Source organism: Sitophilus oryzae, unplaced genomic scaffold (genome assembly GCF_002938485.1).
Source record: "Sitophilus oryzae breed Bouriz unplaced genomic scaffold, Soryzae_2.0 scaffold_1745_pilon_pilon, whole genome shotgun sequence".
In the NCBI taxonomy this organism is placed as follows: Eukaryota; Metazoa; Arthropoda; class Insecta; order Coleoptera; family Curculionidae; genus Sitophilus; species Sitophilus oryzae.
In genome coordinates, this window is record NW_022146441.1 from 432,035 (window position 1) to 458,748 (window position 26,714).

Sequence of the window (26,714 nt, forward strand, 5' to 3'; positions counted from 1 at the left end):
CTACCTGGTTGCAGGTGAGAGGTCCAGGATTCTCTGAATCCGGAAATAAGGTCAGACTGTCGTGGAAAATGCCATTTTTGTGTCGTCTCAGCCGGATTTTCTCGCACTCCAGGACACAAGAAAACGATACACCTGTCACAAACTCACCTGAGAATATGATGAAAAAAAAACAGGAAAATTCAGGAAACAGAAAAAGAGCGAACAAGTTGACTCCTCCCACTCAACACCGTTACAGGTCACTGTAATAACTGTCTTGATAGAAAACCAAACTTCAGCAAGATGCCAATAGATGTCGCCACATTGTGGACTTAAAATATTCTCAGAGATATAGAGACATTCTTAATTAATCTCGAAAAACTAAAAATCCAGATTAATAGGAAAAAAGACGAAATTAAACTCAAATTAGAATATATTAGCTGGGTAATTTATAACTTATTTAACTCTTATTTCAACATAGTATAAGAAAATTTTAGGATACGCCTAAGGGATACGCACTTGTCGAAGCTATACCTCTGAGTTTTCTCAAGTATATTTATAGCGATTAGAGCGGGAATTTTAAAATAACTACATATTCTACTACATGGAATATTTTATTGATTTGCTTATCGTTTATTATACAAAAAATAGAAATAACTCATTACATGAGACATGAAAAAAAAGAAGACATTCATATACGCCTAACAAACAATAATAACGTGCACAACAGGGCACAAAATTGATTTAAAAATTGATAAAAAAGAATTCCTGACGTACAGGAAAAACGCAAACCTAACCTAAACTTCCAAGCATACCAAAGCGAAAACTATGAATCTTAAGTAGTCTATTTGTACTTAAATGTTTTTTCATCCCTTTATCTGTGTCAAAATGATCCCTTACGTCAATTTCCTTACAGTCTAGCTTAGTCTATATACGTATTTACAGCTATGTGGTATGTAGAAGTACTGTATTTTCGCCTTGGCATGATAAGTAAATAAAATAAAACTTCCTTATCGTCGGTACGGGTGGTACGTCTGGGAATTGGGAGTACTGTAAGCGGAATTCCTCTGTGGTCCTCCTGCGTAGCCGTCTCCTGCCGCTGCCCCAGCTGCATAACCTAACAAAACGTTCATTTTTTTGGTTTTTTTCGTGTTCTGTAGACCGTATCCAGTGACGAAAGACACGTCTCTTTGTAACAAACTAATTTTTCTTAAAATTAAAAAAAAATACTATGTTGGCTTCAAGACGCCTTTGACAAAGGACGTGTCCAGTCGATACATGGTCTAAGGTTTTTTTCTTTCGAGTTAGGCGACGTTGCCGATGTGACAAAAATATACGGGCACACCTGAGGATAGTTTGGACGGTTTGGCAACGGTGGATATCGGGCAGTACGAGCCAGTTCCGGTGGTTCTGGCGACGGAGGAGCGCTGGATGACGGTTGGGGAGTCCATGGAGCTTTGGGAAAGGTTCATGGAGGTTTGAGGAAGGCTCATGGAAGTCATATCGGTGCTCATCACGTAGCATGGAGTTAGGGAACCTGATGAGGGTGTAATGAAGAGGAAAAAAAGGATTTTGCAATATTAGGCTGGACTATGGAGTGTAGAGATGAGGAGAAATATATCTTATGGGACTTTATTCGAAAAAATGGTCACAAAAATGGGAAGTTAAGGGTTTACCAAATGACTACAATGGCGCTAATGACGCATAAATCTAAAAAATTAAAAGTAACCATAGATAAGAGAATAAAAGTAACATAACCAAACATTACCCAAAAAAAAGCTTTTTTTTGACTATAAAACAATTATTTTTATATATTAGAGGCCCAGTCTATTGCTGCTGAATAAAAATCGATAATTTATTTCATGTAACATGAAAATAAAATTTGTATTTTTTTACATCAAATATTTATCTCTTTTGAATCATTTCCTGTTCTAAAAATTTTCGCCGCATATTTTAAATTTTAGGTTTTTGTTACAGCAGGGCCATCTTAAGTCTTCCCTCTTTATGGCCATTTTTTAATGCACGAAGATATTTCTCCTTACCTCTACAGAACACGCCATAGGCTGGACACACGCAGAAACGGCAACAGTGTGCGTCCAACCGTAGTCGTGTAATAGTTATTTAGGAAAATATTTTCTATAACAAAGAGTCTTTTAATGGACACGTGTTACACAAAATATGTTTCCTTTCCAACGTGTTGCATACAAGATTTTTTTCTAATTTTGGCCAACAACAATTTTAAGTACCGTATGATCCAAAAAAAAAGAACGGCTAGGGAATGCCTATCGATGATAATTTTGGCTAGGTCAATCTCTAGACATCATTTATTCTAAAATTCACATATAACTTCTCAACTTTTACTCGATATAAAAATAAATTCCACCCTTCGTAAGGCCAACTGGCAAAGAGCCATTAAAAAATAATGACTTTTAGTGCTTGATCTCTGATTGTCATTCCCTAGCCGTCTTTGACGCCGTTTTTTTTCGATCGTATATACAGGGTGAGTCTTAAATAAGTGCATGATGCCAGAAACGATTATGAGTTTCTTTCGCGAAAAAAAAATTGGAAATTCGAAAATTTTTGAATCATTTTTTTTTGGATTTTTTTTTAGTTTTTAGTTAAAAAAATAATTTCTTGATAATATGGCAGCATTGGTACTAGATTAAATTTACAAGAATGAAAACCCAGAAAAGATCCAGTTAAATCTCAAAATTTTAGCAAAAAATATTTTTTTTTGTAAATCTTCACAGTAAAATAACTTGGTTATTTTAGACTTATTTGAAAAACGGTAAAGAAAAAATATGTTTCTTTTATCGAGATCTACCAGCCCCAAAAATATTTGCACTTATTTAAGACTCACCCTGTATAGTTGCGACTAGAAACCATGGTACAAAGAAAACAAGGTATGATCGATAGCGGTTCCAATTTCGTTAAGTTTGCGCATACCACCTGTGACGTCATGCGCCAGAAAAAGAATATCCATATTGTTCAATTGCCACTAATAAAAAAGACCTAAAATAGGGAAGAATTAGGATATAACCCCAAAAGTTATGTCAAATCATGGAGCTTGACATTTGAAAAATTATTTCCACATTTATTATGTCATCTGTTTGACAATTTGAAATTGGCGCGCGGAGCTTGCCGACCAATGGTGCTGTCTATCACCTGGGACGTAATGACCAACCTGCGCAATATCATACCTTGTATTATTTGTATCATGCTAGAAACATCCTTCAAAACGCCAAAAGAATTACGAAAAGTGCCACTTTAACTGTCAAAATTAGAAAAAAATGGTATATTAGCTTTTTTCGTTTTCTTGTTATTACCGATTCTGAACCGTCCTAGAACTCTGCAGCGCATGCGCAAATGAAATAATGTCTTCATATTTCCTTCTGCGCATACGCATCACAGTTCTAGGACGGTTCAGAATCGGTAATAACCAAGAACAGTCAACCTAATAGGACTGCTCATTCAGGCAAAAGTGTCCGCCAGGTGCATGCGAAAACTACTCGCTTTGTGACGTCATTGTAGCCCTTGTCATGGTTATTAGTCCTTATCCGGCAACCAATAATGCAACCGAATGCAAAACGTTCATTATTTAGTTTATTTATTTAAACACCTTATATGTATGCAGTATAGAAAATTATCTGTATAAATCGTAAAATAAAAACACTAACGTAAAAGTAAAAGTGTTTTGGTGTATTGTGGTGATTTAGTGTTTTTATTTTGCTGTGTAACACCAAAGGTTCCAACCCTCAACTGTAATGTATAAATCGTATTAAATACTCGGATAATGCATTTTTAAGAACAGCAGGTCCCAGCATCACCTTTTGCAAGCATTCTTTTTAGAGTACTTCCATATTTTGCTTTAAAATAATTAATAAACAAAATCGTGGGCACTCAGTATGCACTTTGTCGCAATCCACAACACAAAATGAACGTATTTATACACTCTATAGCTCTAAAAACTTTAAAGACACCTTTTTCACATTTAAAATTGACAAAATAATTAACTCAAAATTTCTCAGCTGTTATTTTTATAAGTTTACCATAGGCAACTAATAATACACACTATCATGACAAGGCCACGAAGGCTTTGACAAGGACTACAATGACGTCACAACTGTCAGCTGAAGCGCGGGAAGAGGCGAACGTACGTCTTCTGAGAATGAGCAATCCTATTAATTTACCGTTCTTGGGTAATAACAAGAAAACGAAAAAAGCTATTGGTTTATTAGTAGTAAAAATGACACTTCGTGGCGAGGCTGTACGTTTGACAGCCTTATTGACGTTGATATACAGCCGCGACACTAAAAGTTATTTTTACTCCGAATAGAACATGCTATTTTTTTTCAAACGTCACAAATAATTTTTTAAACAATATCGAACGTTCCAAATAATATAAAAAGATTTAAAAGTCAACACCTTGTATGTAATTATATATCGAGAAACTATGGTTACGCTCGTTGAATTTGAAACTTTATGTCAGTTTAATAATACATTTTCGCCCTTTTATGCCTAGGCGTTAAAATGACTTTTTATATTGTCAATCACGTAGAAAAATTTAATACTTTTGTGACGTTTGGGAAAAAAATATTTATTATAATAGAGAACAACGGCATACGGTCGAATCGGCCTACAAACACGTAAACGTTTACGTACACATGCGCATTTCTTATATTTTCTATTTTTTATACACGTAAAAGATTCTTTACGTCTACGTATACGTGCCAGGAGCGGCCGACTCGACCGTATGCCGTTGTTCTCTAATAAGTGGATGTGGAATAAAATATACCGATATGTCTCAATATTATAAGCCTATTGAATTTGATTTAGGTAATTTTTTTAAAAAATTAAGGAGGTATTCAAAATCTCATAGATTGTTTATACAGGATGTCTCTGAAATATTAATCTAAAAAATCTTAAAAATTATAATGTCCAATCGGACTACACTATACAAAACTCAGTGTCGCACAGTGGGGTATTTGACACAGATAGTTGATCGAATTTTTTTTATATAGACCTTATATAAATTATTGCTAATTTCGCAAAAAGTCGCAGTATTTTATTTTACTGTATGAAAGTCCAATGTTTACTAAGTAAAACGTATATAGACAATATGCTGAATTCTTCGAAATGCGTAACTAAATCTCTAAGTATAATAAAAATGTCACAAACTTAATCAAATTTTCTGAACGCCCAACTTTTAGTTGCAAAAAAAATCGTTAGTATAGAGAATATCAAAATAAATAATACGTTTTTGTAGAATACATACCTGCAGCTTGCTGAGCCATTTTCAATCAAAACAATAATATAAACGTAAAAAGAGCGCAAGAACAAAAACAATTTATAATTTTAGACATTAAATTTAGCCATTTACCTCTTATCTGTGAGAAGTAACAACTTTGACGTTTCGTTGAAACAAATGAATGCAACTAAACACACCCATAGCAACGACATTCATTGCAGACATGATTTAACTTATAATTTATCTTTTTTTGGGAAATCTTAAACACATTTGCTTTTTCGAATTTCGATCACCTTTTTCATGCTAATACCCCACCGTGTGTCGTAGAGAAAATTTACTTTAATACATAAAAACTTAGATAATTTTTAAAAATTTCTAAAAAAACTGATTTACAAATATCTACAAGACATTCGCCATATTTGATTCCACATCACCATAATCATAGAATGTAATTTTTATCATAATCAAATAACTAGCTTACTTTTACCATGATAAAATTTCATGATTAAAAAGCTCTTGTTAAAAATTTTCATAATTCCTCAAATTTAAAAAAAGTTTCCAAAAAATCGAAATTTTCGAAAAAAAAACTCTCGAAATGTACTATCCCTAAAAATATACAGACTCACCCTGTATAAGTATGGTAAAAATAAGCTAAAACAGAACGACTGGCCTCATAAGAACCTGCTGAACCTTTCTTTTTAAAAAATTACAAAGAAAAAAAACTAAGGGGATACCAAACCTTACCAAAAAAATATTGAAAGATAAAAAGATACAGAGTGAAAAAAAATGATTCTTTCTTATGACCAGTGCGACACAAAGCATTGTAACTGTATTTTAGACCTTTGAAAATGCGCGTGCGTCAATACAGAATAAAACTGACAAATTCGGGTCAAAATTCAAAAAGCCCGCGTTTGTTATATCGATCTTGGCGCATGCGCGTTTCAATCCTAACCTAAAATACAGTTTACGTGACTTTTCCATTAAAATTGCTGTAAATTAATGTGTTTTTTGACAGTTAAGGGTAGTAGAGGGATAAGAGGGATTAAATCAGAGACCTCATACGTTTTTTTTTCAATTTATATTTGACTTCGATAGAATCGAAAGTATGTTCTCTTTTGCATTTTGTTGTTTAGACTCCTCTAAGACTAAATAATGATTAATATATATACTCAATTACTACCTAAACTCTACTAATTATTATTATTATACCCCCGACTTAATACAATATTCAATATTTCTACGATAATATTCTGTTTATCTTTATAATAGTTAATATTTTTTAAAATAGTTTTAATATTACTTCAAAACCAGGTCTCCGTGTCATCATAACAATATTACATCCTACTTATATTAGAATCTTTTTTGTTTGTTTTTTTTAAGTTTAATTCATTTAAACATATAGGTTATGTTATAACTCTCTCAAAACTCGTATAGACAAAATTACAAAGATTTCAGATTAAATTAATAATAAAAACCAAAAGCACAAAGAAACTCAATTAATAAAGGTACTTTTAGTCTCAAAATGCAAAAAAAACTCTGTAATTTTGTGAGTGAGTTTGAGTAAAGTAGTTGAACAATTCTTTAAATGACTCTCACGTCAATCTACTAATAATTCACTAGGTTTTTTAATAGAGGGACCCCGAAATAAGCCCCCTGTACATCGTTAAGATGTTTTTTTTTATATATACAGAGTCACCCACAAAATACCCAACAATAAATTAGTATATTTTTCTAAATAGTTTATCTAATATATCTATTTATCAAAAAATACCCAAGTTTTGGGATTTTGTGAGCAACACTGTACAACTTAATTGCAAGATATCGATATATTTTTGTTTCTTTGCTATTTGGATCGATAACAACTTAAAGAACGAACGAGAACCTACACACAGACAATGTTTTCTAAAAATAAAAATTAAGATAGCTATAAACAATGAAAACACAAAACGAACTTAAGAATATTAATAATAAAATTCCATTTTTTTTTAATCCTAAAACGTATCGACTATATGAACACTGTTTACCCGTTTTTAGACTCCTTACAATTATTTTTCATATATATTTTTATTTAAACACAGGGTGTATGTGAAAGATTTTCACAAAATTCTAACATGCATATTCCTGAAGTTGAAATAAATGACAGATTAACCTAAATCATAACTTTTTGTGTAGAAAATTAAAATTACAGTGAATTTGGCGGCAACACTGCAAGACTCTGACGACGTTGTAATAAATTTCAGTAGAATATTCCTGCGGCACCAAAAAGTTTTTTAAAATCTCCAAAAAAAACGCCAAAAAAAATCTACAAAGTTGGGTTAAGTTGCCATAGTATCTTATCTACAGGAATATGCGAAAGATTTTGCGCTGAACGGTTTCAGGAACACCCTGTACACGTATATAAATAATCCTAAAAGGAACATTCGATCTTATTTTCGAAGAGCATAGACTAATTTTAGACCTACATAATAATATGACTATTGTTAACGTGCGTTTAAAAAAAGCTTATATTATGCTTATAAAAGCGAGGGATATGTAATTTACGTATAAATAAAATAAATCTTACATAACGTTTCTTTAAAATCCACTTAAAATTAAATTATGTATAAAGGCAAAAAACAATAAATAATTTCTATGAGTAAAAGTTAAAATAGCGGGGATGGGTTTGAGTTAAAATTAAATTAAAAAATACTTCTTAAAGTACACATAAATTTATCTTATACGTCTAAAAAATATGTGCCTTACTCTCTAAACCTTACGTCTATGCTGATCAGTTTTTGTTTTCTAAAATTATATTAAGATACTTGCTTTTAATATTATATTATGTTGGACATGAATTTTACATACATAACACATTATTTAACTATGTATTTAATAATAAAAATACACAAGGTGTCCACCAAAAATATAGCCATTTTGACAAACGCAAAATATTATTTTTAAATCATAAAATTTTGCGAAAAAAAAACGGTGTCAAGATAGCCGCTGAAGTGATAACCAATGAGGTTTCTGACGGGAAAACCTCTACAGGATTTGTCTTAAATAAGTGCAAATATTTTAGGGGTAGTATATTTCGACCCCATACAAGAAAGAAACACTAGAAAAGATCCAGTGATTCCCAAAATTTAAGCGAAAACATTTTTTTTTAAATTTTCAAAGTAAAATATCTCAGTTATTTGAAATATAACTTATAAACACACAAATATGCAGAATGTGCGTAATATAGGATGTGGCAACACTGCAAGGCTTCGACCCCATACAAGAAAGAAACACTAGAAAAGATCCAGTGATTCCCAAAATTTAAGCGAAAACATTTTTTTTTAAATTTTCAAAGTAAAATATCTCAGTTATTTGAAATATAACACACAAATATGCAGAATGTGCGTAATATAGGATGTGGCAACACTGCAAGGCTTCGATACATCGTCATGAAATTTCAGGAGAATGAAACTGTGGCATTAAAAAGTTTTTTTAAAATATTTTCTGGGTCCAAACTATGATTTACGATAATTTAAAATACTTCTAGCGCTTATTTAGAAGACAGTCTGTATTAATAAATATTACTGAAAGAAAAAAAAAGATACTTTTTTTTTATGAAGTAAGGGCAAATAGTTTTGGGGACACCCTGCACATAAAAAAGGTACGTTTTGTGTGCTCATTGTTCTCGATTTGAACTTGGTGAAAGATACAGGATAGAGTCAAGAGAAGGGACATGTTCCTTTAAATCCTATCTCAATATTTCTAACTCTCCTAACTATGTATATGTATTTTAGTTTAATATTTTTTTATCTATATCAGACTTAATATTATATATATTTTACCATTTAATAAATTAAAAAGAATTATATACGAATATATATAAATATGTATAAACCAAAAACAAAAAATTACACCTAGGCATTTCCAAGCTTAATATGAAAACTCTGCTTCACACTCATATATAAATATACATTAGATCGATCTTATATTATCATCATATATATCAAACAATAAATACAGTAAAAATCAGTAATTAGTCTATTTTGTTTTCCTTATCGTGTTTTTGAGCAAGATACTGTTAAGTTAGAACTCTCTTTTTTCTCTAATTAATTTAAAATATAGGCTGGAGATCGGTCAGTGAGAGATGCGACATAAAACACATATCTAGGACAGCACTAACAGTTGATTTTCATTTTATATAATTATATTTTATTTGTTTTGGACCCTTTTATAAAAAGGATAACCTAAACTTAAAATTACCTATAATATTTATACTAAATCACAAGTATATATACTTAAATTTGATTTTATTCTATATTTTACCTATGTATTATATATAATTAATATAAATATAACGTTTAGTAGGTTATTTTTTATTTCTAGATCATATAAAATAATGTGGATAGATTTTAAACCCACTATGTTGTCAACATATTTAACAATGTTTACAAGGTGGATCTTAAACATTTTGAGAACGGCTGTTCTCAATCTATGTGACGTCCTGTGTTGCCACATGGACAAGGATGTGTTAACTTGATTGAAAATAATCTGCAATTATTTTTAAGATTTATTCTTTTAGTTTAGTTGAAAATAACTGTAAAAATGCTTTACTCTGTATTAAAGAAATAAGTACAGGGTGTTTCTGGAGAGGTACAAAGATGAAGTTTTCAAATTATTTTGCTACATTTTTATGTAACTAAAGATACTACACTGATTTCTCCTAGGCCTCATAGTTCCTAAAATACAGGGAGAATTTGAAATTGCTGCACTTTTCAACCCTCTTTGTATCTCGGTTATCTTATAACTTATCAAAAAGGTGAAAACTGAGTCTTGTAGTGTTTTTTGCTGGGAGAATATGACCCAAACTTACGTTTTTTTAATGGGATACCCTGTATATTATGCCAAACCAAACCAAGATACAAGGAGGTCGAAAAATAGAACATTTTCAAATTCTTCTTGTGTTTCCAGAACTAAGAGGGTGAGGAAAAATATGCCTGTAGCATCTTTAGTTTCATAAAAAATGTGGCAAATTAATATGAAAACCGCCACCTTCAATCAAATTACTATGAACTTATAAATAAATAAATATGCAGAATGTAAGTAAAGCAGGACGTGGCAACGCTGCAAGGCTTCAATACACCGTCACAAATTACCTATAACAGATGCGAAAGAAAGCGACTGCATCGGAAACCGCTCGGCAAACCCCACACGCCTATTGAGTGGTGTAAATACACCAGTCGTTTAGTCCGGAAACCTATGCTGTGTCGTATTCGCTTGCTGGAATGACATAGTGCGTGGTTATATGTTTCTTTTTAAAAACGTGTGTAGGATTTTGTTGAACTTATGAACTGTTATTTCTAAGTTTTGGTAATTTGTATATCTTATTTAAAATGGGATACAAATGTGTTTATTTATAAGGAAAAAAAAAGATATTTATTGTATAAAAAATTAATTTATTTAACAAAATTTAATTAAAAATGTGACAAAATAGTACCTTTCTATTGGTTCTATCGGACTTTTTTCGACTATATAAATCTTTATTTGTAAACTTTAATACATCAAATATTTTCAATCTAATAAATCATTTAATGATGTAAATAAGAGGAAATTTCTCACATGGGTGGTCAAATTCTATAGTTTTCATTATATCAAACAGCCTCTGAGAAATGTTTTCAACTCAAAATGGCCTTTAATTATGTTTGACTACATCAATTAAAAGGGTCTTCCATACATCAATGTGATATTTGTCTAAAATTTGCAAAAGAATCCGAATCTCTGGATAACTCGAAATTATTTACCCATTTAAAAGCCTTTGATCATGAAAGTGGAAAAATTTGTTCATTTTATTTACTGGAAATGGAAAAATTATTTATATTAAATTTTGATGAGTTTTGCACTGAAGAAAACATTCAGAGGCTGTTTGATATAATGAAAACTATAGAATTTGACCACCCATGTGAGAAATTTCCTCTTATTTACATCATTAAATTATTTATTAGATTGAAAATATTTTATGCATTAAAGTTTACAAAAATAAAGATTTATATAGTCGAAAAAGTCCGATAGAACCAATAGAAAAGTAACTATTTTGTCACATCTTTAATTAAATTTTGTTACATAAATTAATTTTTTATACTACAAATATCTTTTTTTTCCTAATCTCCTACGAACTGATATAATATGACGAGCAATCTATTAAATTACTGTGAGATTATATGCCTCGATAACATATTGGTGCAGATTATTTTCACCCAAACAATACATTGATGCGGATTGTCTATGAACTCTTTCTGAAGGTTACAGAAACCTGAACGCGTAATTCGGTGTTCTTTCGCATCTGTTGTGACACCGTCAAGAAATTTTGGGAGGATGAACCTGCAACTCTAAAAGCTTTTTAATTTCTCGAAAATGTCACAAAAACGCAAATTTTAACAAATTTTTCGCCAAAAAACTTCACAGGCTCGCAATATACAGAGGACATAAGACATCCTGTACCTAAGAATCATTTGTTTGTAGTTAATTCAGAGAAAAACTCACAAAATTCAAACTTAGTAATTTTTTAAAATAAATTTAAATATTGACAACACAGCAACATTGCAAATCTTCATAAGGCATCGACGTAAACCCACACCATTTTATACCACCAAGAATATGTCTCTCCCCTGACCGATTTCACTCTTTTTCACTTAAAATCTATTTCGCTACATCATCAAAAATTGCACTATTAATAAAAAGGCCTTCGTCTTCATCTCTTAAGTTTTGTTTTCGGCAATTAAACTTTAATAAGTAATTATCATCGAATTCATATCTTTAAGAGTATAATTTAAAACTTATTCAAGTAATTTAAATATATTATGTTATTGTTTCGCTGTACATCAGTCAAATTTGGATCTTACTTCAACTAGTATGTTTTACTCTCTTTAATTCTTTACACTAACAAGGTCGATAATAATAATGATAATAACTATTTTATTTCTTAATCAAAAATTTCCTCTTACTTAAAATTACCGTTTATATCCTCGTTTTTGACACAAAAAATCAAACTTAAAACAGAGACTTTACTCTAAAACCTATTATACATCTAAAGTAAAATTATATAATAAGTATGCATGTATATTAATATATTCGTGTGGTATATATATGATTTTAGGGGTTTTAATAAAATTTTCCGATAAATAAAATATTTTTTTATACTCCACACGCCCCATCTATTAACTAGATTCGTTCAAAGTGAAAAAAAAATGTGCACGTATATAATAGCTTTAATATCAAGTTTTTTTTAAACGTCTAAATACTTGTGTTGTATTTATTTACAGCAAATCATAATAGATACACCCACCGCATAAGAAAGTTCATTATTTTTGGTCTAATAACAATACATGTTCTATAACTATTATTTTGGATTGTCATAATAAAGAAAAAAAAACACTTCTACAAAGAATTGAATTTCCTAGAGAATTTATTTTTGTTAAGCGGGCTGGATCCGTCTCTGCGGTCACGTAAAAACCCACTCCAGTGCCGGACTCTGACAGAATTCCGATCCTGTTAATACATTATTAAACTTAATAAACAGAAAAAAACAACGTCAACGTTTGTGTTTGTTTTACTTATGAATTTTACGACGCACAGACACGATTTTACAGGGCGGGACTTAGGACACGCTAGAGCCTTATTACTATAAGTAAAGAGTTCGATATATATTTTATATTCCATTTAGATACAATAATAATTAATTATTCTCTGAACAAAAAAAATCTATTTTATTTTAACATAGATCACAACCACATAAGTCCGTTTATAGTTTTATATTTTCTCTATTTAAATTAATACTATTATTTAAGTTTACCATTAAACTAAGCTTTATAGAATTAGGAGAATAAATTAAAAAAAATATGGACAACAATATAAAAGAGGAGTATAATAATTTTAAAATGAACTAATAACAAAAAACGAAGATGTTTTTTTTCTCTCAGTCTTTTATAAGCTAACAATTATAAACATGTAACAACATCTTATCAGGCTAATAATATAAAAAAAAAGAATCTACTATATTAAAAAAAAGCGAAAAAAAAAAAAGATTCATACCTAAAATTATATAACAGCCCAAAATTTACTAGGATAAGACAGTACGTTATATAAACCTTATAATAACATATAGCTACAATTTATAGTAAGCAGTGGTTGTGTACTATTTAGTTTTTTCTATATTATATACAAGAAAATTAGTCAAAAACCAGGTACGTACTTGGCAGAAAAAAAAATGAATTTATTAAAATAATAATAAGAAAGCCAAGTAAGGACCTGCGTAAGTGTTCTCCCCTCCCGTGAAACACATTTGCCCCCAATCCGTAGTTTTTAAAATTACCTTAAGTATTATTTTACCTAAAAATTTAATGTACATACAAACGAATGGACGATTTTTATATGGTACTATTTAAAAATTTGTTTTTCAGGAATTCATACAATATTAGCATAAAATTGAATTAAAAAAATGACTTAACACCTAAAAAATTAAACTCTTCACTAAGCTAAGTTAATTTATTCAAATTCCTTATAATTGTGCATAAAAATGATAAAAAAATACAATAAACTTCTAGTGGAGTGGGGGAAAACGCGTTAAAAAAGTAGGGGGAGTATTTTTGTTCCCCTAAACTTATAATTGTAGTCTAGTCCGTAAGATATGAGGTATTTTCTTATCATTTGCCTTAAAAATGAGGTTAAATTTTACACTAATTCGAATAATAGTCATTAAAAAACGATTAGTGTAAAAGTTTCGCGTCTCTACACCTTATTTAAACAATTACGCACTTATTAGAAATTAGTTCAACAATATTTTTGACGTTTCAAAACGCATTAAACGTGTTTAAACGCCGTAATACTTAAAAATAGTCAACGCGGCTGCGCGGTGCGTCCCTGCGTCTTCGACGTTGCCACCTCCTCCCCTAATAAAACTATTTCAATTAATTACTTTTACTGATTATCAGGTACTATTAACATAAAGCTAAAGAACCTTACCCACTAATAAAACGTCACTATAAGATTTCTCATTTCCATTTATCATTATTATTATTATTATACACATACATTTATATTTTATTTATATATAATAAACTATATTATTTAAACGGTAGTACACGAATATCGGTGTTAAAACACTTTTTCTCTGGTATATAATTTTTTCTATATAATATCCGGGTTTCCCGAGGAATTTGAGGAGCCGGCAACGTCGCATAAGCCTGATGGATCGTGTCTGTGCGTCGTGGCGCGTCGAGATGGCTGCGGTGGTCCACGTCATCGATATAAATAGAGCATAACCTTACTTTTTTTTCGTTACAAACCTAGCGCATTGTTACAATTATACTTCGACATACCCCTAGTTTTTTTTCTTTCTATATTTTGTCGTTTGGTTTAGTTCGATCGTATTGATTAGATTTTTTAGAAAAATAGTGAAAAAAATGAGGTTAAGTACGTTGAAAAGGAAGTCTCTAATAATATATAGACTTAACCTAAATTAATTAGGAAAATATTATTATTAGCACATTAATTTATTTAGTAATGTAGCACAAAAAACATTTTAGTAGTGTAAAATCTACTAGTGTAAAGATATAACGTTTAATATCTACTGAATTATTTTTTTTGTATATTGGCGATAGCAAATAAACTTTTGGTTACGTCATCAAGGGCGCGATTATTAAATTGGTGCCACATTTATCTATTTATTTAGTGATATTGTCATTCGTCTTGACACTTAAGTTTTGTATTACGAGTTTTTGGTTTAAGTGAATTATATTGCGATATCTTAAGATTATTTTTTTTACCAGCAGACCTTTTAGTGCGAAATGTCTAAGATGCCTAAGCAGCTTAACAACCGTTGCAAAAAACTCATCGCAACTTTGTTGAAAGCGATTATAATGACCCTTAAATCCTGTAAATTCATTTTTGTTTCTTAAAATATTTCGAATAAAAGAAAATATGTAAAAGTGGGCAACGCTGTGACGGTCAAGCTTAATCACGTGACTAAAAGTTTATTTGGTTTGATCTACAGTATGTTCCCGGAGAGGAAACACTTATTTATTGTTGATATTTTGAGAAAAATGCATTCTTCATAAAAAAAATTTCTTGTTCTAAAATGGCTAATTTCGTTTATACTTTTTCAAATTTCCCATACTGTTTCAGAGAAAATTAAGAAAAACAAGACCCAAAAATCAAAACGCGTTTCTATGGTTATATAATTTCGATTTCATTCTTTAATAGATGGTTGGTTAGCGTCATATTCTTTGCTGTTGTTAAAGTATTATATTTTCCGATAATTATTATCATCACCCTTACCGTAGCGTTGAACTAAATATATTTTGTACTTCTTTAACATCTTAAAACAGCAAAAAATATTACGTTAATTAAAATTATACAAGGTGTCCCAGAAATAAGTGCAAGCATTTTAACTGGTAGTATAGTTCAACCCCAAAAACACGCCTATGAGGTTTTTTCGCAAAAAAATTGAAAATTCGGAATATTTTGGGAAAAAAATGTTGATTTTTTTTTAGTTTTTAGTTAAAAAACATAATTTCGTGACAATATGGCAACATAGGTAGTAGATTAAATTTTCAAGAAAGAAAATCCAGAAAAGACCCAGTTGTTCTCAAACTTTGAACAAAAAATCATTTTTTGGAAATTTTCAAAGTAAAATAACTCCGTTATTTCGGACTTATTTGAAAGACGATAAAGAGAAAATATGTGTCTTTTATAGAGATCTACCTTCCCTTAAAATACTTGCACTTATTTCTGGGACACCCTGTATTATGAATAACAATCTATCAAAGAATGAAAGCGAATTTGTATTACCACAGAAACGCGTTTTGGCTTTTAGGACTTTTTTAGGGTATGGAAATTTGAAAAAGTATAAACGAAATAAACCATTTTAGAACAAGCAAAAATTTTATGAAGAATGCATTTTTCTCAAAATGTCAATAATAAAAAAGTTTTTCCTCTTGTAAAGACAATCCGGAAACACACTGTATAGTTATAAGCCATAAGAACCTAGGCAGAAACAATCAACCAACGACCGAACCAACCCGACCCGACAAAAAACCAAACCGAAAAAAAAAATAAAAATAAACTTGTTTGTGTTAATAATCGTAATATTAAACATGCCGCGACGTGCGCATGCCCGCTAGCATTGCGCACGTCCCCATCAGTGCGACAGCTCGACCACCGCCGCCCTGATGGCGACGGTGGCCTGGTGGCCGCCCTGATCGAGCACAGTAGGTTGTCATGAGGCGGGCCACTCCTTGAAGTCGCCAAAGTGTTTCGCACCTGCGCCGGCGCCGGGCGGCTGGCTGCTGTAGCCGCCCGCCGCGCCCGTGTCCGAGTACTGGGCGGCGCTCCTGCCCTGGTAGTCGCCGTAGCTGCCGTAGGCGGAGCCGTAGGAGGCGGGGCCGTAGTCGCTGCCAGGCTTGGAGGCGGAGCCGCCGCTGGGACCGGTGCCGGGCGGTCCGGAGGGCGTGCCGCCGGCGGACTGGCCGGCGGCGCGCGAGTACACGTCGCCCGCCATGTAGCCTGTGGGCAGAGGAGAAGAGGTGGGGTGAGCGAAGCGGACGTGGCCTGTCCGGTGAAAAAGGCGCGGCTTTGGCGTGGGGGGAGGTGCGTAGGGTTCGAAGGAGGCGTACGTTCGTAAAAACGGGGGACGAAACACAATAAAACCAAAAAGTATACATTTCTTACACCGATATTTTCAATTAAAAGTACAGCGTTTTCATTTTATTTTCCTCAGATTTAACTGGCTATAAGTTTAAAAAGAAAATTATAGGATTTTAATCAAGATTTATTAGCAAAAATGTCATACGTAGCGGTATAATTTTAAACCTTGACATTTTTATATGTTTATATACAGGGTTGTTCACCACATACGACACGGAGTATTGTAGCTAAACGATTAGATTTTTACAAATTTTAAGTTTTGGGTTCGTTGAAGCACTATTAGAGCTACAATTTAGAAATAATTTTAGATGATACAGAGTGTCCCAAATAAGTAAAAAATGCTATAGTTGTATTTTTTAAAATGGAACACCCTGTATATTATTCTATTTTTAGATTCTTCGATTGAAATAAAGGTAAATTTTATTAAGGTTTATCACACTTAAACCTTACCGTTTTTGAAATATTTTCAATTTTGTGAAATTCCAGTAAAAATTTTTAGGCTTCATTTCTCCAAGGGTATCAAAGTTTTTAATACTAAATATTTACCGAAGTTTATTTATTGATCAGTTATTGTGTTGCAATAATAATAATTATACTACCTTATACAGAGTGTCTAAAATTTTATTTTAAATAATTACTAGCTTTAAACGGCAATAACTTGTTTAATTTAAATGGAACGCCCTGTAAATTTTCGGAGAATTAGATGCATAATTTAATTGTCTATCAAATTGTATTATACCACTTTTTACCTATCCCTTCAAGTTTTCGTAGAAAATGCATTTTCTTATAATTTAAAGCTCATTTATCAATATACCCATGGAATATTGACATTTTAGATTGTTTTTAAAGCAACAAATGTACAAAATGTACAGGCTAGCCCATTTCTATGCAAAAAGAAAACTATTTAAATCTTCATAAAAGAGTATACCATTAAGTAATACCACCATTATTTCCGCCCAAATACTAATTAATTACATACTTAATTATGTTCGTGAATAAATTATTCTAAATAAATGTGGATTTGAATCAGAAATCAATATAATAATAAGTTATGAAAATGAATGTCTCTGTTGTTACAAATAAGCATTTGTCAAAAAATGAAATATTATTTTTAAGGTGTTACTTTTTACCACATTGTCTAATACACATAAAAAATTCAGTTTTTTGAGCAATTATTATTAATCAACGCAAAAAGTCAATTCATGTAGTTTGAATACTGGAATCATATTAATTGGTCCTCTTTAACAAATATTTAAACAGTTTTTTTTTATTTTTTAATGAAATAAACAAATTATATCGACAATATTAGTATCTGTACTCTTTATAAATTTGGTACATCTTTAGAAATAATCTAAAATGTCAGTATTCCATGGGTATATTGATAAATGAATTTAAAATTACAAGAAAATGCATTTTCTGCGGAAACTTGAAGCTGTAGGTAAAAAATGGTATAATACAATTTGATAGACAATTAAATTGTGCATCTGATTCTCATAAAATATACAGGGTGTTCCATTTAAATTAAACAAGTTATTGCCGTTTAAAGCTAGTAATTATTTAAAATAAAATTTTAGACACTCTGTATAAGGTAGTATAATTATTATTATTGCAACACAATAACTGATCAATAAATAAACTTCAGTAAATATTTAGTATTAAAAACTGTGATACCCTTGGAGAAATGAAGCCTTAAAACTTTGACTGCCATTTCACAAAATTGAAAATATTTCAAAAACGGTAAGGTTTAAGTGTAATAAACCTTTATCAAATTTACCTTTATTTTAATCGTAGAAACTAAAAATGTAATAATATACAGGGTGTTCCGTTTAAAAAAATACAACTTTGATATTTTTTATTTATTTGGGACACTCTGCATCTTGTAAAAACATTCTTAAATTGTAACTCTAATAGTCCTTCAACGAATCCAAAACTTACAATTTGTAAAAATTTAATCGTTTAGCGACAATACTCCGTGTCGTATGTGGTGAACAACCCTGTATAATAAGTATAATTTTTTAAATAAGGTATTCTTAAATATTAAGTGTATTAGATAGTACATTTTTTTACCTATTTTTATTTGCCGGGTGCGTCTAAAAACTAGTTCACTCCAACAACTTTATTTTTTCAGATAAAAAAAACGAGATTTAGTTATGTTAGTGTATTCTGACCTATTCAATTGTTTTTGATCACTTCCTATTTCACCGGAAATGACTACAACTTTTGATTTTTAAATGGCACCCTCGGTATATTTTTCCTTTATTCGATAGAAAATGACGTATCATATGTAAACTTTTGACATTTTCGTTTAAAAACAAATCGTATTTTAAATTTCAATCTAGAGTAACATGGCTGTGTTAAAAATACTAATTTTTAACCAAGGAACCTTGGAAAAATAGATTTGATCGTCTAATGTTTTTCGTGTCTTGTCCCGGCCGATTAAAAGATGCCTAAATCGTATTTTTAATAATTTCTCAATTTTTTCAAATGGAACAAAGGTGACTCATTAGGAATATTTGGAAAAGGTATTTTTTTACGAATAATTTGGTTTGGTTTGGTTTGGCAAAAAACAATTGAATAGGTCAATCAATCCTAATTTATGGCATATACTGCCATACCAAATCTGGAAAAATAAAAAAATTAGAGGTGAGCCACTTTTGAGACGCACCCGGTATACCCATTGAGGAATATTGTAGATATAATTCTGGTAAATAACTGGTATATTCCTGGAATTTTATCACTTAAAAATAGGACAAAATAAAATGAAAGCACTGTACAGCAGACGTATTGTAAAAAGAAGAAAAACAAACACTTTTAATTGAAAATAACGTTGTTTCAAAACTAAAAAAAGAAAATTAATTCAAACCACAACAAAGCCAAAAAAAAGACAAAACGGTTAATTAAAAACTTGCTTTATTTTATCTCTTTCTACGAGCATCTATTACTTAAATCCACTACTACATTAAAAATAAAATACATCCAACAAAATAATATTATAAACATCAGACGCACATTTCGAGGTTAAATCAAGTCGACAGTGCCGCCATCTTACGTCCAATCCGTTATATTACTACTAAAACATTATATTATATTAATTATAGCCTTAATAAAGTAATACACTAAACCTCTCTTGGAATGATGTGTAATATAAAGAGCAGTTAGAATATATACATAATTCTATAATTGCACTATGTCTATATCTAGTAATTAATAAGTTTAAAAAAAATCACTAATTCTAAGCTAAAAAGAATAATTTAATTTAAATTATAAAAACAAGTCGAATTGATCTAAAAATATGTTTATTTTATTTTTATTCGCTAAGCTATAGCGATTTGGATCACAGGTTGTCACGAACTGCCGTAAGATGGCGCCATCGTCGAACTGTCAAACGCGCTCGCTTGCTTGAGGTGGGGCACGAGAAACGACGCAAAACGTCGAAACACTGCTGGGAAACAAAATCGAAGAAAAAAAATACAGAAAAATTACACAAAGTAAAGTTTTAATTGAATTAAATTAAAATTAACAGCTTCTCTGTAGAATAATATATATTTCGCACTTACAGAAACAAAGTAATGTATAAGATAGTTTATAAGATCTAAAACTTCATTCAGAACCTCGTGAATTAGTGGGATAAATTAGTGGTTTCAATCATACTTTATACTTATGAGTTTACAATCATTCACAATGTTTTAAAAAATACAATTAAAAGTAATTAGGATATTCTAGCAACAGCTTGCGGCAGTCAGTTGTATCCATAGAGAAATTCTAATAATTGCCTTATAAATATATATCGCTATGTTGGTGACATTGCGCCGTGTTCAGCAACGTTGTCGTTTATTATTTGACAATCATCCTAATGTCACACATTATTTTGTATAATGTCGTGTTGTTCAATCTTTGTGAGTAATTTTCTTTTTTGCCTATGTTCATAGTCTTTCTTTTAAATTGTACTTTTAAGCACAAACAGTTCTCTTAAGAACTAAATTTTCGAGTTTTGCTATTGTATTTCTTGAAATTGTGTGTTGAAAATATGCCGAAGCATTTAAACAGTCCAAGCAAAGAACTTGTAGCTTCCCTGAAAAACTATTTTGAACGAGAACGTGACAATTATTATTACCCTTGACTGCAGTCAAAGAAGTAAGTTTGATTGATAAGCACATTATACCACATCTCATAAATCCATCACAATCTGGCAGCGCTGTCGCCATCGCTTGTCACTCAGAGTTGATCACGTGCATCGGAAATTGTTTTGCGATTACCGTATAATTATTATCAAAAGTTTGTTAATGTTTTTCCACAACTTCGAGGTTCTGAATGAAGCTTAAAAGAAAGAAAGTAATGTTTTTTCTTCGAAAACCTTTCCCAATTGATAATTTCGCGCACTCAGGGTCAAAAACAATAAAGAATCGCCTTAAAAAGAGAGGAAAACGGGAAAAAGGGGGGCGTATCTCGTGAGGGGGCGTGTCACGAGATACCGTCACGCCTCCGCGCCTCAGAAGAGAGGCGTGTCCTCGCCCCCGAGCCCCGCCATCGCCGTCTGCATGGCCACGTCCGCTCCGTTCGCCGTTAATACCCTAACACACCTACCGGAGGGGCCTGAGGAGCCGCTGTTTTGCGGCATGTTCCAGCTGTTCCAGGAGGCGGCGCCACTGCCTGCGAGGGACCCACATTTGGTATTTTGTACGACTTACAATGTACTTATATAGAAAGAGGTTGAGACTAACCAGTCCTGGTCGATTTTTAACTGAAGGAGATGTTCGTCTTAGATCAAACAGTTTATAACAATCTGTAAGAGGTATTCCGCCACTGCAAGAAAATCTACAAAATAAAATAGTTATTTTTTGTAAACGCATTGTCAGCAATTTGCCTAACGAACAGAAAAATGCTTAACGTTTCGGAAAGTTTATCTCCTTTCATCGTCGGAAGCAAAAAAAAATACAAAGAATAAAGAAAAAAAATATTTAAAATATTTATATGCAATTACTCGAAAACACTTTAGTTTTTTTAAAGCAGATGCGTCTACAAAAACCGTTGACGTTCTGTTAAAATGACATTATGTCAAGTTAAACTTCAAAATTAACAATTACTACATGAAAACAATTACTTATAAGGTAAAACCAGAAAGCTTCAAACTTTCTGTATGATTATTTTTAATTTTTATGTATGATAAGTTTATTTATGTTATGTTCTTTAAAATCAAAGAAGCAATTAATATACATTACTAACATCTACATTTTAAGCATTTTTTTGTTTGTTAGGCAAATTTGTTTATTGGTAGACCACTGCTGACAATTAGTGTTTACAAAAAATAACTATTTTATTTTGTAGATTTTCCTGCAGTGGCGAAATACCCATATAGGATTTTTTTGGAGATACTGACAGTTATATAGCTTCCAATATCAAGCATTTGAGCTGACAGCATAGAAAATATTTTAACAGAAATGTAAGTCTACTAAATTGTATTATAAAATTTTTGGTACCAAAACTATTGACAGGCTGTTATAAACGGTTTTTAAATAGGGGATGACAAGAACTAAGAAATTATTATTAAATTAAAAAAGTTTACAAAATATACAGGGAGTCTCTTAAATACAGGCAAGTATTTTTTAAACAAAAAAAAATCTACTTACGATTTTGAAATTTAAAAAAAATTGTTTACATTTTGAAAACCGCCGAATCCCAGATTATTCCACGCCTTATGTTGCCATATCGTCAACAAGAAAGTACACACTCAAGTTGATTGAAAATACTTTGTAATATAACAAGAGAGTATTAAAAATAAATAAGATTTTTTTTCAGTTTAGTTGAAAATAACCATAAAAATGCAGTGCGTATCTCTAAAATAATATTGATAATACCACTGGTACAATTAAAATTAATGTTCGTAATTTTTTTATGTTTAAAAAATAAAATTACTGTGAACTTATGAACGCATAAATATGTAGAACGTGGGAAATGTAGGAGGTGGCAACACTGCAAGACTTCAATACATCATTAGGGCTGTATTCCGTTGTAAAATCAGACCGGTAAAGGAATGTAGCCTGAAAAACATCGGTTTGATACGGAACGGTTTGGAAAAATGCTGGAAACGTCAAATGTTGACATTTACTAAATGTCAATACCTCTATTATAAAATTTATCTTGCATTTTTAATGTACCTATTCTCTGCTTTTACGTTTGCTTCTTTTTTTTAATGGAGTTTAATATTGAAAAGTACTTTATTAATAAACTGTTAAACTCGTTAGACAGCTCAAGTTAAGATTTGCAGGTCCAATATTAAAACAGATCAATAATAAATAAACAAATATAATCAACATTTATATTTTTATAGCATTCACGATTACTTGTCTTGTTTTTCATGTTTTCTTTAAATGTTCCTGACTTTCAGAAACAATGGAAACAACGTAAGCAACGGAATACACCCTCAGAAATTTTAGCAGAATGAACCTGTGGCACTAAAAAGTTTCTTTAAATTTTTTCAAAACATGCCAAGAAAAAAATTCATGGGTTTATTATCCAGTAAAATACCTGCATTTATTAAGAAACCCCCTGTAGACAATCTGTAGATCTCATTTACCTAAAACGACCTAAGGAACATCATCTCCAAGTCATAACCACAACCATATTAACCATAATTCATTTCATGATTGGACAAAGTTCATTTCGTCAAAGAATATAAACACACAGGACTCGGTGTCATGTCAGTTGCATAACTCGTAATCCATATATTTATATTCTTTCAACTAAATAGGACTTCGTCGATACAAAAACTTCGCTCTGGTGAAACTTACCGTACGAGCCGTATCCTTGCTGAGCCGGGGGACCGCCGTAACTGTTACCCCATTGAGGTGGAGGCCCTTGAGGCGCCGGCGGAGCTCCCCAGCCCTGGTAGGACCCGGGGCCCGAAGGCGTACCGTAGCCGGCGTTGTACTGCTGTTGCGGAGACGTTCCCCAACCCTAAAATACGTTTGCTAGTCAATAATAACCCCAAAAATTATTGATGAAAAATAGTCCTAAAAAGAATTTTGCTCAATAATATCACCAACATTTTTAGTAGTTTTACAAACAACTAAAAATGAACTTAATAATCATATTTAAGGAATGTGGTTAAGTAAATGGTTATCGAACTCAAATTTTGGGGTTAGAAAATTAAATTGAAAGTTTTTCATGTGCCAATTAAAAAAAAGTTAACGATATTTGTATTTTGTTTATGCTAATTCTCTTACATGTAGTTTTTTGCGAAGAAATATTTCATTTATTTTTTAAAGTAAATATTATTTTTGAATAGTAATAAAAAGTAATATAAATAATTTTGATTTCTATTTATATTTTGCTTCCATTACACTGCATGCTTAGAGAATTAATAAATGTTTATATTTCATGATTTTAAAATTTGTTGTTAATATAACAATTTAGTTCTGTAATTATTATTATTTAATAAACCAACGTTGCCAAAAAAATTTAGAGACTATTATTTTCAAATAAGATCTAATATAAATAATTTTGACTTCTAATTTGTTGTTTATATTTTCCTACTACTTAAAAAATAAATGTTTATATTTCATGATTCTAAATTTTGTTATTAAACCAGTATTTGCTTAAAAACATTAAAAATCATTTTCCTGCATCCAAAATAAAAAGTATTATTGCAGTGTAACAACAGAATATTAATAAAAAAAATGCAAAATATATAGACATACTATCCCTAACTAACAAATACCAAAGAATAATATTCTTTGCTAATACCAATGTATGGCAACAGCGCCCTTCATAATGTATTGTGTTCATTTTTGTGTAAATACTAGCACCTCAATAAAAAAAAATAATGCGTCCTTATCTGACTCCGCAAAAAATCAAAGATGCCGGCTTCTTTCATACCATTGCCACCGACCGCTGTCGGGTTTCTAGGAAAAAAACCTACGAATTACCGAATTACTAGAATACAATATTTCAAGGCAGATGACCCATCTATTCGATAATTTTTATTCGAATAGTTTTCGACGAATGTTTTCTTACTAGCTATCGAATTATTTGAATGAATTGCAACTATCGAATGTTTCGATAGTTCCCACTACTATTTATTAGTCAATAATAGCCCAAAAAGACGTTTGTAAGTCAATCATAACCCTAAAATACATATTTGTTAGTCAATAACAGACCTAAAAATAGATCCAAAGTAAATAACTGCACCTAAAAAAAATTCAAACAAGAAAAATGGTGTAATAACTTTAAGAACACTGGATGACCCTCTACAGTAAAATAAAAGTAAGATCAGAACAAGTTAAAGAATTTATTTCCTATATATTAACTAAATTTTACATGACAAAAAAAGGTTAACGGTACCAAAAATTCCTGTTTGTTTAGTCACAATCAAAGCCAGACAAACGAAAAAACAAACACAAGGATAATGCGCCAGGACACACAAGCTAAATAGTAATAATATTAGTAAAACTAGACCTACCAAATAGCCTTGGTTCATGTTGGGACCCATCGGAGTACCCATGTTCATGGGGGGTCCGCCCATCTGTCCGTTGGGACCTTGCATCATGCCCATGGGGGCCTGCGGGGGTCCCCAGGCTGACGAAGCGTCGTTCGCGCCCATTTTGTTGCCCCCTGAACCGTCTCTGGGTTCTGCTTTCTTAATTTCCACCTATAAACGCATAAATAAAATTATTACTACTATACCACAAATTACTTATAACAGATGCGAAAGAACACCGAATTACGCGTTCAGGTTTCTATGACCTTCAGAAAGAGTTCATAGACAATCCGCATCAATGTATAGTTTGGGTTATTATTTGTTTGGGTGAAAATAATCTGCACCAATATGTTATCGAGGCATACAAAAAGGTCCACAGACTTCGAGACATACGAAAAATCAAGTCCATTTAGCGTGTGTCGCAATTTTCACACCTTAAAAATTTAGTTTTTTATAGCTATAGCAACTACAGCGACTATGACAAAAGCTGTGTGATTTTCATAGAAAATAAGGGCACCTGTAATTCATTTGAGAATGTTATAAATCGCTAAAAGAGGTTTCAAATCTGTTAGATTTCTATTAATATTAAATAAATTTTATTAAAAATTGAACTAAAATTGTTAGTATCATTAAAAACAATTCAAATTCAAAAATTGTATCAGTCAAATTCCCTCATTTAAGGTGAATATTAAAGTAAATATAAATACAGCTCATTCGAAGCTCTACTTATCTTTAAGAAAAATTTAAATCATTGTTGCAATTGGGCCTTAATGCCATTTCGAATGAACAATAGTATTAATAATGTACATTATAATAATAATAAATTTTATATCATAGTGTGTATTAAAACTACTAAAACACTTTTAAATTGGTATTATATTAACAACTTTTGTTTTTTAATCCAAAAAAAGTTACCAATTTTCTCAATCAAAATATTTGTGGTCCTGAAAAGGACCTTCGTTTTCCCATGTTCGTCAAGGTAGGTAATGGGTAAGCGGTAAAAAAAACAGGATAATGAAATTTAAAAAATTACAAAAATTGTTCAAAAGTGCCTCCCTCTTGCATTAAACAATAACCCAAACGATCATAAAATCCCCTCCTCACATTGGATAACATATCAGGGGTGACAGTGTCAAAGGCATTAAATATTTTCTGCCTTAACTGCTCCAAGTTTTGAATTTCTTCATGGCCGTAAATTTTAGATTTTATGTACCCCCATAAAAAGAAATCATTCACCGAGAAGTCAGGTGAAATTAAACGTCAGTCTAAACAAAACTGTCATTTTTGAAAACTTGTCAAAATTTGGACACACGCTAAATGGACTTGATTTTCCTATGTCTC

At 31.3% G+C, this 26,714-nt stretch overlaps 1 protein-coding gene across 6 annotated transcripts in view; it reads right to left on the reverse strand.

Moving 5' to 3' along the window:
- Positions 1-571: 571 nt before the first annotated feature.
- Positions 572-26,714, reverse strand: part of LOC115882021 (heterogeneous nuclear ribonucleoprotein 27C) — a 35,676-nt gene continuing 9,533 nt past the window's right edge. For 3 of the 6 annotated variants that reach the window (XM_030899836.1, XM_030899835.1, XM_030899837.1), the window contains exons 5-10: positions 25,356-25,544; positions 23,686-23,851; positions 21,482-21,547; positions 16,514-16,756; positions 1,322-1,513; positions 572-1,093 (exon numbers count right to left, since the gene is read on the reverse strand). In XM_030899836.1, the coding sequence (XP_030755696.1) occupies positions 987-1,093; positions 1,322-1,513; positions 16,514-16,756; positions 21,482-21,547; positions 23,686-23,851; positions 25,356-25,544 (963 nt within the window). In that variant the 3' untranslated portion in view covers positions 572-986. Of the gene's footprint in view, positions 1,094-1,321; positions 1,514-11,540; positions 12,743-16,513; positions 16,757-21,481; positions 21,548-23,685; positions 23,852-25,355; positions 25,545-26,714 lie in introns of those variants that run through there. The other 3 variants (XM_030899839.1, XM_030899840.1, XM_030899841.1) reach the window with 3 other exon arrangements.